We start from the raw sequence: 15,341 nt of genomic DNA on the forward strand, positions 1-15,341 counted from the left end.
GGAGTCGAGGTGAGGGCTCCACCAAAGAGGATATGCAAACGAGGCCAGCAAGTCGGCAAAACAAAACCTCCAAAGAAAGACAAAGTCGTTTAGCCGCTAAAGCACAAGTGAGGCCAGCACGTCGGCAAAACGAAACCTCTGAAGAAAGACAGTTGCTTAGCCGCTAATTCACAAACGATGTGAGCACGTCGGCAAAATGAAACTTCCTAGGAGAGAGATGCCCAGAGTAGTTCCTTTCAATTACCTGACATCTCTACATTTCAATAGTTTTTAGGACCCCAGGCTTTTTACAGCATGGGCCTACACAGCTAGTAAAAATGTATTATTCCAAGATAGTAATTTTCATTAACCAACCAGTTGTACAATTAACCTCTCACATCATAAACCAAAAACTCTGCAAAAAAAAGACAAAATCCCAAATTAAAAATAAAATCCTTCTGAATACATGGAAAGGTGCTCAAAACGATCTGTGTTTGACATAAAAACATTCGGTAGCACTTTAGGAACTGTAAAAATGCATCTATTACTCATCGACTCTTATATAACAAGACCTTAACAAAAGGGTCTTCATAACACTTTCAAAGCATCAGTAAAGTGTTTCTTCATCTCAGCAATGTGACCTGCTAACAAAACGTCAGTTTGGAGCGGCCTGAGCTGGCTTTTCTTGATATTACATATTTAGTATAAGAGCTGTGTATCCTTCATATTAACAAGTCATTTTACCACATGTCCATACGCCACACTGCACAGACATGAATAACCAATCTACAGATATTTTATAAGTGTTATGAAGTCCAACAGAAACCTTTCCTTAGCTCCTGTTACATCAGAATTAATGAGTATTAAATACATTTTTGGAGTATCTAAAGTGTTACCAAACCATTTTTGACGTTTGTCATGTAATTTATAATTTTAAATAATGAAAAGTTGTGATCACTATTATAAATAGCTCCACCTGCTGTACATCCTTTATTTCAACAAGCTTGAGGGAGTCTGCTATGTGAACAGCCCAGTTGTCTATGGCAAGACTGTTTGAATATAGCAAAGAAATTATCTTAAGAAAGCAAGGTTAATTTGCATAACACGGTCAAGAAACATTTATTTTGCACCAATCAGCACACAAATAAGTGGTACAATCTTTACCACAGCTATCTCTTATATATATATTTCTCTTCTGGTTCATCCCACTTCCTCTTCAAACCTGGTCCCTGGCATTTCTCAATTCCTATTCGTCCTCTTCCAAACCCTTCCCCACACTGCCTGAAGCCTCCCATACACCCCCACGCCGCTTTTCTCGATTCCTATTCCTCCTTTGGACTACCAAACACCTATTCACAACTACGTCTTTCAAGAAGTATTTCTTTCTCCTTGATTTCTGAATTCCTTTTCCACCGTTTTCCTTTCCTATTCTTACATAGCGTCGGCTAGTCTCGTAATATTATCTAAAGGTCCAAAATTGTTAAAGAGATTAATCATCTTAGGCACAAATCTATATCTAAAGGGGGATTTTATTTTGTATGTATGTCCCTATACAGTAGACAGAATAAAAAGTATTAATTATTTTGATCTCATCGATTCTTTGGGAATGTGCTGGATATGAATATAGTGAAACTGTAAGTAGGGGCACTTTACAAAATCATAAATTAAGTTTTTCCCTTACAGTTCCTCCATTCTTCTTCTAGCTAACCAAGGAGTTCACCTCAGGTTTTAAATCCTGTACAGTTCTCATCTGCTAATAAAATTGGGTTAAGACTCCAGCTGCGAGATGAGTATTTGCGGCATAATGATTTGATGTCCATAATAAAAGGTTTGTGGTTGGAGATAGCAATAGCCTCATACTTACAAGATTTAATCGTAGGCAAAATATTATTATCTATAAAGAAATAATCAATTATTGAGTAGATGTGATGCACTAGAGAAGAAGGAATATGCTCCTGAGTTTGGATTTAGAAACCTCCAGGGGTCTGATAAGTTGTGATTAGTTACAAACTGTGTAATTGTCTTTGCAGTGTTAGATTTCATCACCCCTGTGGCAGGAGACATATCTAGGTCTGGGTTTAAAACACAATTAAAATCCCCAGCCATTATAAATTTAGGAGTCTTCACATTGGGAATGGACCAATTCTGTTTTGGATGAAGTCCTTATCATCCACATTGGGTACGTAGATATTTATCAAAATCACTTTGCAGTTAAATAAATTGCCCATGACGATCACATAAACTCAGGTCGTAACATCATCATGGGAGTTACCAGAGTCATCTTGAGCCTCGGTTCAAAAAGAAATATCATCTTCTGACATAAAGACAACCACACCAATAATACCAATTATTGTTTTCAGCATGCCCTGCTAGTTCTTTTCTTCTTTCATTTATTGATTTGAATTTTGTTTTAGTTCAAGAAATGAACTGGATACATTTAGGGCTTGTGTTGGGTAAGGTTTTTTGGATGTTGCAGCTTTTCTCTTTCAGGAATGTTTCATAACAGTCTAGTTTCTAAACAAATGTGTTGGTCCAGGATTTATATTAAAGCAGCTTTAAGCTTAGCCTCTCATGTCATAAAGCAAAACTGTGCAAAAATATATATATATATTTAAAAAAAAAACAAAAGTGCCACATTAAAACAAACAAAAAATCCTCCTTATACACGGAAAGCTGCTTAAATCTTCCATGTTTGAAAGAAAAAAAATTGTCACATTCATAAGGTAGATAATTTGAATATACTATTACAGTAACTGCGCACTGCACGATATCGTGCAGTGAATACACTTGACTTGAGCATTCCTAGATTTCATCCTCTTCCTCTGTACGTTTAGCATTCGTTTGCTCAGAGGTTGATGCGCTTGCTGCTTTCTGAGCAGCTATTCTTTTCTCCACCCTATCGGCCTGCTTCTTCTCTTCTTCTGTCGGCATCTTTTTGCATTAAAACTGATTAAGTTAGTGTTTATGTTTCAATTACTTAGTACGTTTTCCTTAATTTTTCACTTGAGCTGGCACATAAGTCTTCAATCTGCCTCAAGAAAGATTTAAGATATGAAGAGGTAGGGGAAGAGATGGCGAAGGTGCTAGGGAATGAGAACGACGCAAGCAAGCATGCACTGGACGGATGCATGCTGGCTGCTGCCGAGAGTTGATTCTACAATAAATTAAAAATTAAAAGAGGAATAACCTTGGAGGTCAATCATCACGTAGTATATGTGTACCACATTTCAAGTCAATAGGTCAAACGGTTTGCGAGCTACAGGTCATTTAAAATCCTGGACAGCCACGGTAGTGTATTATATAAGAAGATTGCAGGTGTGCATTTGGCCTTGCATTCCACACTTTATGATACCAGAGGCTAACTTTGTGTTATTTTGCATATATTTATGTGTTTTTGTAGATTTTGTAGTCATTCAAGTTTTTAAAGCCATCTATCGGAGTTAACATTAATGCAATGGTGATCCAGTGTCCTGTAAATTAAAGACAAAATGTAACATTTCAAAACCCAATAGGATAACTGAATATGCAAATTATAATTTAATAACCTGTTTGAAAACTATTAATCATTATCCGGGGCGGCACGGTGGCGCAGTGGTAGCGCTGCTGCCTCGCAGTTAGGAGACCCGGGTTCGCTTCCCGGGTCCTCCCTGCGTGGAGTTTGCATGTTCTCCCCGTGTCTGCGTGGGTTTCCTCCCACAATCCAAAGACATGCAGGTTAGGTGGATTGGTGATTCTAAATTGGCCCTAGTGTGTGCTTGGTGTGTGGATGTGTTTGTGTGTGTCCTGCAGTGGGTTGGCACCCTGCCCAGGATTGGTTCCTGCCTTGTGCCCTGTGTTGGCTGGGATTGGCTCCAGCAGACCCCCGTGACCCTGTATTCGGATTCAGCGGGTTTGAAAATGGATGGATGGATGGATAATCATTATCCAAAAAAAAAAACACATCTCCTTTCTCTTCCTGTAGGTTCCTAGGAGAAGAGTGCGATGACCTAAACAAAGTCAATGGAGATGGATGCACCAGTCACTGTCGGAAAGAGCCATTTTACAATTGTGTTGGTAAGTGCATGGTTTTAAAAAGATTGAATATGAAGATTCTGTTGACACAGGCACCATCGCTCAACAGAAAATGCTATAACCCGTTTTATCCAATTACTTTAATTGATGTCTGTATGGGTTTTTGTCCAGGTGCAGCCATTTTTTTTTCCTAAACCCTAAGGATACGCAGGTTAGGTTAGTTGGCAGTTCTAAACCGGCTCGAGAGTGTGTGATTCCTGTGATGGACTGGTGGCATTATTCCGTAATGGTTCCCACCTCATGTCCAGTACTGCTCCAGTAGGAGCTGGTTTTTTGAAACACTGAACTGGATCACAGGAGGAGTAAACAGATTTTAAAAGAAGCGGGTGAGGGTGAGCAGTAGCTAGTCCTGTTACCACATAGTTACTTGGGCCTATGTTTTATAAAAATCTAGGGTGACCAGACGTCCTCTAAAAGGAGGATATGTCATCTTTTTTTAACATGGTTTCCTCCGTCCTCCAGGCTTTCCAAAAATTCAGTAAAATGTCCTCCTTTCACAGAATCACAAACAGAGTTGACCGTTTTTGACTAATTACATATGATATATACCGAGAATGAGCAGCCTTTGGCCATTCTCCCTTCATCCGCGTCACCGCGTGACATTACGTTACGTTATCAATAATTGTAATATCAAGTAGCGGCAACACTGTTTTATATTCTATTTCCGCCCGACGGCGCTAAGGACAGCGGTTAGCGGTTGATTGGAGTTGGAAAATATATGTGGTAATTTTTGTCCTCCTTTTTGACTGTTGGTGTTCTCCTTTATACCCAAACCCATATGGTCACCCTAAAAAATCAAAATTAAGTACCTTGGTTGCCTATCCTAGTAGTAATCTCCAATTTAAGGGGAATTGCTCCATTTTTTATGTACGTGATGTGTGTATTGTTCTGGGAAGTTTGGGAAAGTGTGTCACAAAAATTATGTTTGTTATGATTGACAGAATTTTTTTGTAGCTCTTCCTGGATGGATTTTTAATAAGTATGCATCTAGCTAGGGGTTTTGAATTTCGATGAATCAAAACAATAGTATTTTTAGTATAAAATATTTGCTTTATGCCAAAATGCCATATTTTGCTTTATTACAAGTGTGTCCAGTTTTGGCTTACTTTTATTCTATGTTAATTAGTGTTCCCTAATTTTCTTATTTATTTTGTCTTTTTTCTCTTTCTTCATCATGTAAAGCACTTTGAGCTACATTGTTTGTATGAAAGTGTGCTACATAATTAAATGTTGTTGTTGTTGTTGTAAAGTATGGTGGCACGTGAGTGAGGAGGGCCCGGCCTCACTCCCCTCAGTCTGCTGCGTCTCTCTTGGATTTGTGCAAATAAATCAGTACCGCAAACGAACTACGACTCTTAGCGTGATGAGAGAAGTCGCAAAAAACAACCAGAATGTTCAAGCAAATTATAGAAAAAATCTGTTATGTAGTTCTCTCGTGAAACACGTGGGGTCACCGGACAGACTCTCTAAAAAAGCAACATGCGCATCCCATTCATATCTGAGTTTTGTACAAAAACGAATCTAATTCTTGTCAGTGGACTTCTAAATATTCAGTTTGCTTTGTTTCTTTCTTGTTTTCTATGTATTGTGTCTACATGACCACACGGTAATACCAAAACTATTTGCACTGTTTTGTGTTTTATATATGTCTCACACGCTCATACACCGTTATCGTAAGAGTATCCCTTATCTACGATGTAGAGTTCGATCAGAAGAAAATATGAAGCTGGTTTTAAATTAAACGTTGTTGAAGTTGCAAAAGAAATTGGTAACTGCGCTGGTACAACAAAACTCGATGTGTCTGAGAAAACTGGTGTGAGATTGGAGGAAGCAAGAAGATCTAAAAAAATAATTTAAGTGCTGCATTTTTGAACGGGCGTATCAGTCGGGGTCTGATTTTATGATCGATTTTTCGGGTTTCAAGACCCGACTTATATGCAAATATATATGGTAAATATAAATTTAAAAATTTACCTTTATAAATCTCAAGAATCTTGTAAATGTATCCTCTGTGCAGCTTTGACACTCGATTGAAGATTTGGGGGTTGGGGTATCCCACAAAGCATCAAGTACCGCAAGGAAATGGCACACAATCAATGATGGAGGGATTTGAAGGAATGGAGACCCCCGTAAAGCAATGGGTCCCAGCCATGAAAGACAGTCGACGAGCATTGACCCCCGATAACACCAACACTGTATTTCAAAAACAGATGCGTGACACAGTTAAAAGTGCTGTGCTGCTGTCAGGACCATCAGCTAAGTGTAAGCAGCGGGTGTTGCATCCAATTCAGTCCCCCTCACAAATAATAAATGTCAATGTTCAAAATTATGAAAGATTCACGATCAGGGCTTGCACGGAAAAATCAACACTAGCTCTCTCCCTTCTCTACGTATGATTGCAAGGTCCAGATTCCATTCTCTTTCAAAAAGTTATTTGCCTTTACGAACTCACTGACCGCAGCAAGGAACCTGAGAGAATTTGCATTTCTGCTTCCCATTCATAGGTGACAATTGCATATTGTAGTTGGACTTGGAGTACTAATTATTAAATGACCTGCACCACAATAAAGTCAGACAACTCAACTCACTTCACTCGATGATGGAGAATCACAGTGCTGCCTTCCTCTTTGTCACACCCCCTGAAATACCACCTCACATCCACTGGGAACTACTGGATTAAATGAAAATCAAATCTTAAATATCCTCATATGTTATAAAAGAAAAAACGTTTTGTGGGTTGTATTTACATAATGGTAGAGTCTAATATGAAATTAATAAATATTTTATTAATTATAATTCCAAGGGATTACAGTATGAATGCTGACAAAGCATTGAGCTCTAGCGATTGTATGAGCTACAAAGTGAAATACACACACACTGTGAGTTGCATGACAAACTTGAAAGTGAATAAAAATGATTAACTTTCATGGACAGATAAATTTATATTTTTAAAGTATAAGAAACTTCCGAATCTTGAAGTCTCATGAATTCCATTTTTGGTTATTTAGATTTCACAAATCTGCTCCTGGAATATATTAGTGCAGAATAAACCATTAGACCTGATTTACGACCATTTTCAAAATAATAATTATAAATTTGAGGTCAATGGACTGAGTGAGTTGTATAAATTTCCTCTTCAATTGTTTCACTGGTTTATATCTTCTTGTCTCAGGCCATTCAGAACCAGAGATGCTGAAAGTGGGAAATGATGAATGATATATATGTATATATTTTTTTTGCTTTCAGTAACTGAAAAAAATAGGTCTATATAAATAATAAAAGATTTTTTCCCCTCTATTATTATTTTGCTCCAGGGCTTCAAAGCATTCCTTTACCATATTTCAACCAACAGAATTTGGCTGCCGTGTCTTCTAGTGGACCAAAGTTAACAGAATTTCCCGAAAGGGGCCCCCTTGTCATGACATGCCTGCTCCGAAAAAATAACATTGAAAAACTCTGTCCATTGGAAGTGAGCAAGTTTTCCTGTCGAGTGTCAGGAACTAGAACAATAACAAACAATGGGGGTAGTGAAAGTATGCAATAGCTGTCAAATATCCTGGCAGTGACAGATCACAAGAAAAAGCAGTGTGCTGATGGATGACGGCAGATCAAGCTTTAGCAGGCTTTCAGGACGGCAATGCGCGTGTATGTGCATCATTTAGCATATCAGTGTTTGGAAATGCTATCAAATGCAGTTGCCATTCAAAGAGAAGGGGCTATTTGGAGTGTTGGTAAAACATACACTGCATACAGACACACACCTTATGATCAGGACTGGTGCTTATCCTATTACTTCTGTATTGGAACTGACATGTAGACCTCAGGAATATCACGGAACCTTCAGCCATCTTCTAAAGATGTGTCTCTTAGTTAGGAGGAGGTATTCAACTTCGATCCGGTAAAACACTCTGCGTATTTGTTTGCAATCCCATCAATAAAACTAATTGTAACGATTCACCAGGATGGATGCTAGAAGCAGCCTCGGCTCTGGTACTGTCCCCCGTTGTGACGCACTGCTATCGATGCCCATCCACTGTCTTCCCAATCTCACGATCTTGAGAATCCACTTAAAGAGCAATTGGTGACATCTGCCTGTGTGTCTCTCCCTTCACTATTTTGCTCCACGTCCTTCTGTCCTCTCTCACTCTCTTGTGCTGTTAGTTATAATGCCCCTTCACTAACACCCAGTACTCCTTTCTACCTTTGTCGGTCTATGGCTCTCCTGTCTTCCCTGCTTCAAGCTCTAGCCAGCCTCTTAGCACTCAATGGTCCCTTTATAAGTCCTCTGCTGTCATCATCATGGGTGGAGGCAAAGGTAGCATCTACGTGGTTATAACGTCTGCTCTCTCCACCCCATTTGGTACTAACATCCAGTGTTCCTCTCTACACTTCTCAGTCTATGGCTCTACTATCTACCCTAATTTACACTATTAACAACCTCTTACTGCTCAATGGTCCCTTTATAAGTTCTCTGCTGAGATCCTCATGAGTGGAGGAGGCAAAGGTAACATCCAACTGGTTATAATTTCTGCTTCCTCCACCCCACTCGGTACTAACATCCATTGCTCCTCTCTACCTTTCTCAGTCTGTGGCACTTCTAGATAGATAGATAGATAGATAGATAGATAGATAGATAGATAGATAGATAGATAGATAGATAGATAGATAGATAGATAGATAGATAGATAGATAGATACTTTACTACCCTAATTCACATTATTGGCAGCCTCTTACTGCTCAACGGTCCCTTTATAAGTGCTCTGCTGACATCATCATGAGTGGAGGCAAAGGTAGCATCTCCCCAATTATAATTTCTACTCCCTCCACCTTACCCATCACTAACATCCATTGCTCTTTTCTATTCTTGTCAGTCTATGTCTGTTCTGTCTACCCTAATTCACACTATTGGGAGCTTCTTCACACTTAACGATCCCTTTATAAAGTCTCTGCTGATGTCATCATGAGTGAAGGCAAAGGTAGCATCCGCCCAGTTATAATTTGTGCTCCCTCTCCCCCATTTGGTACAAACATCCAGTGCTCCTCTCTACCCTTGTCAGTCTATGGCTCTACTATCTACCCTAATTCACACTATTGGCAGCCTCTTAAAGTTCAACAGTCCCTTTATATGTTCTCTGCTAACATCATCTTGACGAGGAGGCAAAGGTAACATCGAACCAGTTATAATTACTGCTCCCTTCAACCCATCCCTCACACACCTAGTGCTCCTCTCTACTCTTGTCATTCTATGGCTCTCCTATACCCTCACCTTCACACTCTAGCCAGCCTCTTACTGTGCAATGGTTCCTTTATAAGTCCTCTGCTGACATCCTCACGAGTGGAGCCAAAGGTTGCATCCAACTGGTTATAGTTTCTGCTCGCTCCACTCCCATTCGGTACTAACATCCAGTGTTCCTCTCTACCGTTGTCAGTCTATGGCTCTATTGTCTACCCTAATTCACACTATTGACAGTCTCTTACCGCCCAGTGGTCCCTTTATAAGTCCTCTGGTGACATTCTCATGAGTGGAGGAAGCAAAGGTAACATCCAACTGGTTATAATTTCTGCTTCCTATACCCACTCGGTACTAATATCCATTGCTCCTCTCTACCCTTGTCAGTCTATGGCTCTTCTATCTACCCTAATTCACACTATTAACAACCTCTTATTGCTCAATGGTCCCTTTACAAGTCCTCTGGTGACATTCTCATGAGTGGAGGAAGCAAAGGTAACATCCAACTGGTTATAATTTCTGCTTCCTATACCCACTCGGTACTAACATCCATTGCTCCTCTCTACCCTTGTCAGTCTATGGCTCTTCTATCTACCCTAATTCACACTATTAACAACCTCTTATTGCTCAATGGTCCCTTTATAAGTCCTCTGGTGACATTCTCATGAGTGGAGGAAGCAAAGGTAACATCCAACTGGTTATAATTTCTGCTTCCTATACCCAACACATCACTAACACCCAGTGCTCTTTTCTACCTGTGTCAGTCTATGGCTCTTCTATATACCCTGTTTACCGCTATTGGCGGCTTCATACTGCTCATCAGTCCCTTTATAAGTTCTCCCCTGACATCATCATGTGTAGAGGCAATAGTAACATCTAACCAGTCATAATTTCTGCCCCCTACATCCCACCATCACTAACATCCAGCATATTTCTGTAATTGAAAAGAAGAAAAGAACAAATATTAGGCTCCATGATCTAAAGTCTATGAGACACCATGTGAACACACCATCCATTTTCTTATCCCTTGTTTACCATTGTAGAGTCACTTGGATCTGTAACATTTTATGGCTTTTATACTGTGAACAGCAGAAACCTAACCCTGAGAAGAAAGCTGGTCTATCGTGGAGCATACTTACCCACACTCACAAACTCAATCAAACTGAACTGGTTTGGAGCCACCAGCTAAGATGATGTATGCATAATTACTATTTGGAAAAAAAATCAGAGTGTGCAGAGAAAGCCCCCACATAAGTAATGACAGGACCAGAAAATCACTCCAGGTTTACACACCAAGTGTAAGTCCAGGTCCAGGTCTATCCCATGCCGCATAGGGGTGTAGATAATATACAGCCAATTCAGAACGTTGATCTCTACATACTGTACTGTGTTGTAGGTTTTGTTTTAATTTGATACATTTACTATTATTTCCCATAAATCTACACTCACCTATTCATACTGGCAAAGTGAAAACATGCTTTCAGAAATGTTTGCAAATGTATTACTCTCGAGAACAGAAATCTTTTATTTATATCATTCATTCATATGATTTATGTGTGCCTAGCCTGCACTATAAATTTCAGACACCTTGCACTCAGGTTCAACCTGTTTGCTTTAATTCTGCTTGAGATGTGTCTAGAACTTGATTAATATCTACCTGTGGTCAACTGAAGTGGCCTATATGTACCTGTGCATATCTTCTTCGTCTTATTTATTTCTTCACACTTCTATGAGGGGTTGATGTTCTTGATCAACCTTCTCCAAACAGCTTGGTCCTGCACCTCCTCCCCAGTCAGACCCTTTTCCTTCAAATCCTCTTGCTCTTTATCCATCCACCTCTGCTCTGGCCCCCCTCACTTCCTGGACTTCCATTCCCATCACTCTTTTGCCCACATATTCATTGTTTCTCCTTATCACGTGTCCATACTACTTCAACCTACTTTCCTCTACTTTCTTAGATAGCTCCAGAACTTTTATTGTACCTTTAATTGCCTCATTTCTTATCCCATTCTGTTTTGTAACTTTTCACTCTCGCTGCCCAAACAAATCTTACTGTGCTGCATTGTTCAACAATGGTTCAATCCCACAGATGAGCATCCATGTTCATTTGACTTTGGTTTCAACTAAATTAATTGCAGACTGCTGCTCTGTGTGTATTCAAACTACTCAAAAGCCATCGCTAAAGGGCTGCTTTGTATCAGCTTTTATTTGCTGTAGTTTCTGCATTATTTTCAAGTTGCCTTTACTTCTTAATTTACAATTGTATGTGGGGGTGTAAATGTGTGTGTATTTTGTGGACACCAGAGGGAGCTCCAGCTCCCCAAACACAAGCACACTTGGACACAAGTATAAAACACAACAAATCTTTTATTGACGGAAATGCTTTAAAGCAAGCGTTTCCCACCACAGGCCACAAGCATACGGTATCTCTTTTCTTCCTGTTTTTCGCTGCCTCCTGCACTCGCCCTCTCCTCCTCCTCCTCCTCCCAGCTCCATTTATCAAGCACCCGGGAGTCCTTCCAGTGACGTGAAGCTGTGGCCCTGAAGTACTTTTGGATGAAGTTGGAGCCCTACAAAGTAGGGATTTCCAAATCCCACAGCTCCCCCTGGTGGCTCCCACAGGTCCCAACAGGACTAAATTACCGGGTATGCCCTGTGGGCACCCATGAGGGGATGCTGACCTGGGTTCACTGCCATCTAGCATTCCATGAGAGGAAATGCCCTAAAATAGCTGTCTCCCCCTGTTCTTCCATTGCGAGGGCATCCCAGCCAGGTAAGGATGGCGGCCATCCCTCAACAAATTATATATTTTTTATATATTTTATGTGTTTTTCTTGGGCTTGTGTAAAGTACTTGGGATGAGTAAAGTACTATCTATCTATCTATCTATCTATCTATCTATCTATCTATCTATCTATCTATCTATCTATCGATCTATCTATCTATCTGTTTTATGAATTTAAATAAATATCAAAAATATGAATGTGTTTATTTCCCATTCAGCTAGCAGCTGATTTTGGATAAAATTTTTCCAAAGAAATGATCCAATACCCTGGCCTTTATTTGAAAGTTAATGCATTTTTTATCAAGAAGACAGGAAAAATGTGTGAATTTTCACATTGCCGTGTTTCTGTTTGTGCTCTTGGCTGCCTACAAAACTGCTGACAATTTGTCTGAATTATATTAGGCTTTATGTTGCAGAAGGATAATAATAAATACATATTGTGTTTTCCTCTTTCAAGACTCTTGGGTGTTTTCCCATGTTACTTTTTTTTTTACTGGGTTTATAACGAAGAATGAGAGAGCTAAAGCTTACATGTTTAATGTGGATCATAGAAACGCTATCATCCTGCCCCTTTAGAATTCTTGTGATTGCTTACTTGAGAGCAGTAAAAGATGAGTCATCTTTGAAAAATACTTTGCCAGTCAGTCAACCTTTTATATAACTTCTTTAACAAACCACAAGACACTTAGAAATACATGAGAAATCTCTCTATATATAAAATCCAACGTCAGTCTGTCTGTACTTCTGTCCGCTTTTCACAAGAGAACTACATAACGGATTTTTTCTATCATTTGCTTGAACATTCTGGTTGAGTTTTGAGACTTCTGTCATCGCGCTAAGAGTCGTAGTTCGCTTGTGGTACTGATTTATTTGCGCAAAAACGAGAGACAGACCGAGGGGAGTGCGGCCGGGCCCTCCTCACTCATGCGCCACCATCGGGGTGTGCACTTTATTTCCACTTACGAGAGAACAACTTAACGTATTTAAATAATTTTCTTTTTCTATTATTTGCTTGAACATTCTGGTTGATTTTGCGACTTCTCTCATCACGCTAAGAATCATAGTTTGTTTGCAGGGGCGAAATATTCATGCTATTCCCAGACAGAGGCTGCGTCCCGAGGGGAGGGGGAAACATGACGTCGGGAGTAGGGAGTTGGGCACCGGGCAGGGCCCTCCTCACTCACTCACCAGCCTCCTTTCGAATCGCTCTGCCTCTCACCATGTTTTGGAGTGTACCTTGCCTCCACTTAGCTAACGATATCTGTTTGTTTATTGTGAGAAATGATCAGACTTTAAAAGCTTTTGGGCAGCCACCCGTATATTATCCGTGGCTACAATGGGTTTTGAAATTGAGACCGAAGTGTCTCTGATGGAGTCCAAACAAGAACTGAGGACGGTTGAAAAAGATGCCGGTTTTAAATGTCCAGACAGGAAGTAAAATAGGGGAATAGGGGAAGTGATGTGTTTCTGTGCACCAGAACTGGAAGTGATGGTCGACTGGGTGCCGGTTTTCCCATTTTTGGTCCGTACAGACAACAGAAAAATGTTTAGCGCACCCCACCACCCCCTGGCCTGGTGTGGAATTACCATCACTTAGTCCATACAGCTGCCGCCTATTTGCACGTGTGTGACAATTGATTTTTAAAGTTTTCCCTGTTTCAATCATTCACAGTTTAAAAATAACCCATGTAAAAATGAAAGACCTTGACACAAAAAGAGGTTTGGGGCAACCACCCGTACGCTTGAATAAGGCTGCAAAATTGAGGTTTGATAGTACAGAAGTATACAGGTTGAGTCCCAAACAGAAATGAATTCAAAGTGGGAAGTTGTCTTACTTTCAAGGTAGGTCGGCGGAATTAAGGGCAGCAGGGCTGGAACCAGAAGTGAGGTCAGCAGGGCCAGGACCGGCAGTGACATCATCGAGGTCGGAACCAGAAGTGACATCATTGAGTCCAGGCAGAATTTCCCATAGACATATATAGGTAGACGCCGCATTCACTGTATTACCAAGTTGACACGATACATCAGTGCATCCGCCCAATTGCGAGTGGCAAAAGTGCCATTTAAACTATTACAGGTAGACGTGGAAACCGGGCTTTCTGATGAAAAAACAATAATGCTTAAAATAGTATTGTTCTCTCAGATCATCATTTGCAGCTCTACTTTTTGTACCACACATCAAACTCTCCTCTATGTGAGCTCGAGCGTCTCTCATTGTGCTCCTCAACTCAGGAATTCTCTTCCCTCTCATACGTCAGCTCGATTCAATAACACATTTTAAAACTTCCCTCAACTGACATCTTTTCAAACTAGCATACCAATTGTGAATTTTGCACTGTTACTGTCTATTATCTTTGTGTGTTTGCTAATTATTGCTTTTTGATTTATCATTCTCTTGTTTTAATTTTACTAATGTTGTTTAATTTTATTGTAATGTGACCTTGGGTGCTAAGATTATAAAACAGGATTTTCTAATGGCCAAATATAACCAAAACAATTGTTCAGCCTTACCTATGAAATGTAATCCCCCGGGATCTGGTTTGGAGCGTACAGCGTTTTATACAATCCCAAGCAGCACATGCGTGAGGCATCTTTATCCATTACTTCACTCCACGTTCAGTGCCACTCGCAATATGGCGGCGACGTTGACGTACAATGCTGCTGGTCATGCGGTGTCTAGTAATTCTATGTCTGTGGAATTTCCCATGTCTGGTCTGCAGGGATAAAAGAGAAGGGTTCACCGTACCCTGCCACCCCCTGGCCTGGCGTGGAATTACCTACTTTTGGTCCTTCTAGCTGCCTCCCATGCACACGCGTGTGACCCCCCTCAAGTACAGTGGATTCAGAAAGCATTCAGACCCCTTCACTTTCTACACACTGTTGATCTTATTTTAAATCAATACATTTGCTGCTTTTTGGAAATCAGTTAACACTCATTAGCCCATAATGACAAAGTGAAAATATGTCCTCAGAAAGTTTTTCAAATGTATTAAAAATCAAAAACTGACACCCGTATCAGCATTCAGACCTTTAATTCAAGTACTTTGTAGAAGACCTTTTTGGTAAGCCTCTACAACCTTTGCACAACTGGATCTGGGCAATGTATCCCATTCTTCCTGACACATCCACTGAAACCTTATTAGATTTCAAGGGAAGCGTCTGCAAACTGCCATCTTCAGGTCTCTCCATACATGTTCTATGGGATTTAAGTCCGCTCTTTAGTTTGGCCACTCAAGGACTGTCAGCGTCTTGTCCCAAGGCCATTCCAGCATTGCC

The 15,341-nt window shown here is 40.2% G+C and overlaps 1 protein-coding gene across 1 annotated transcript in view; it reads left to right on the forward strand.

Moving 5' to 3' along the window:
• pappaa (pregnancy-associated plasma protein A, pappalysin 1a) overlaps positions 1-15,341 on the forward strand; it is a 722,863-nt gene that overhangs the window by 412,839 nt on the left and 294,683 nt on the right. The window contains exon 9 of the mRNA XM_039762740.1: positions 3,941-4,032. Coding sequence (XP_039618674.1) covers positions 3,941-4,032 — 92 coding nt within the window. The remainder of the gene's footprint in view (positions 1-3,940; positions 4,033-15,341) is intronic.

This window comes from Polypterus senegalus, chromosome 9, assembly GCF_016835505.1.
Source record: "Polypterus senegalus isolate Bchr_013 chromosome 9, ASM1683550v1, whole genome shotgun sequence".
In the NCBI taxonomy this organism is placed as follows: Eukaryota; Metazoa; Chordata; class Cladistia; order Polypteriformes; family Polypteridae; genus Polypterus; species Polypterus senegalus.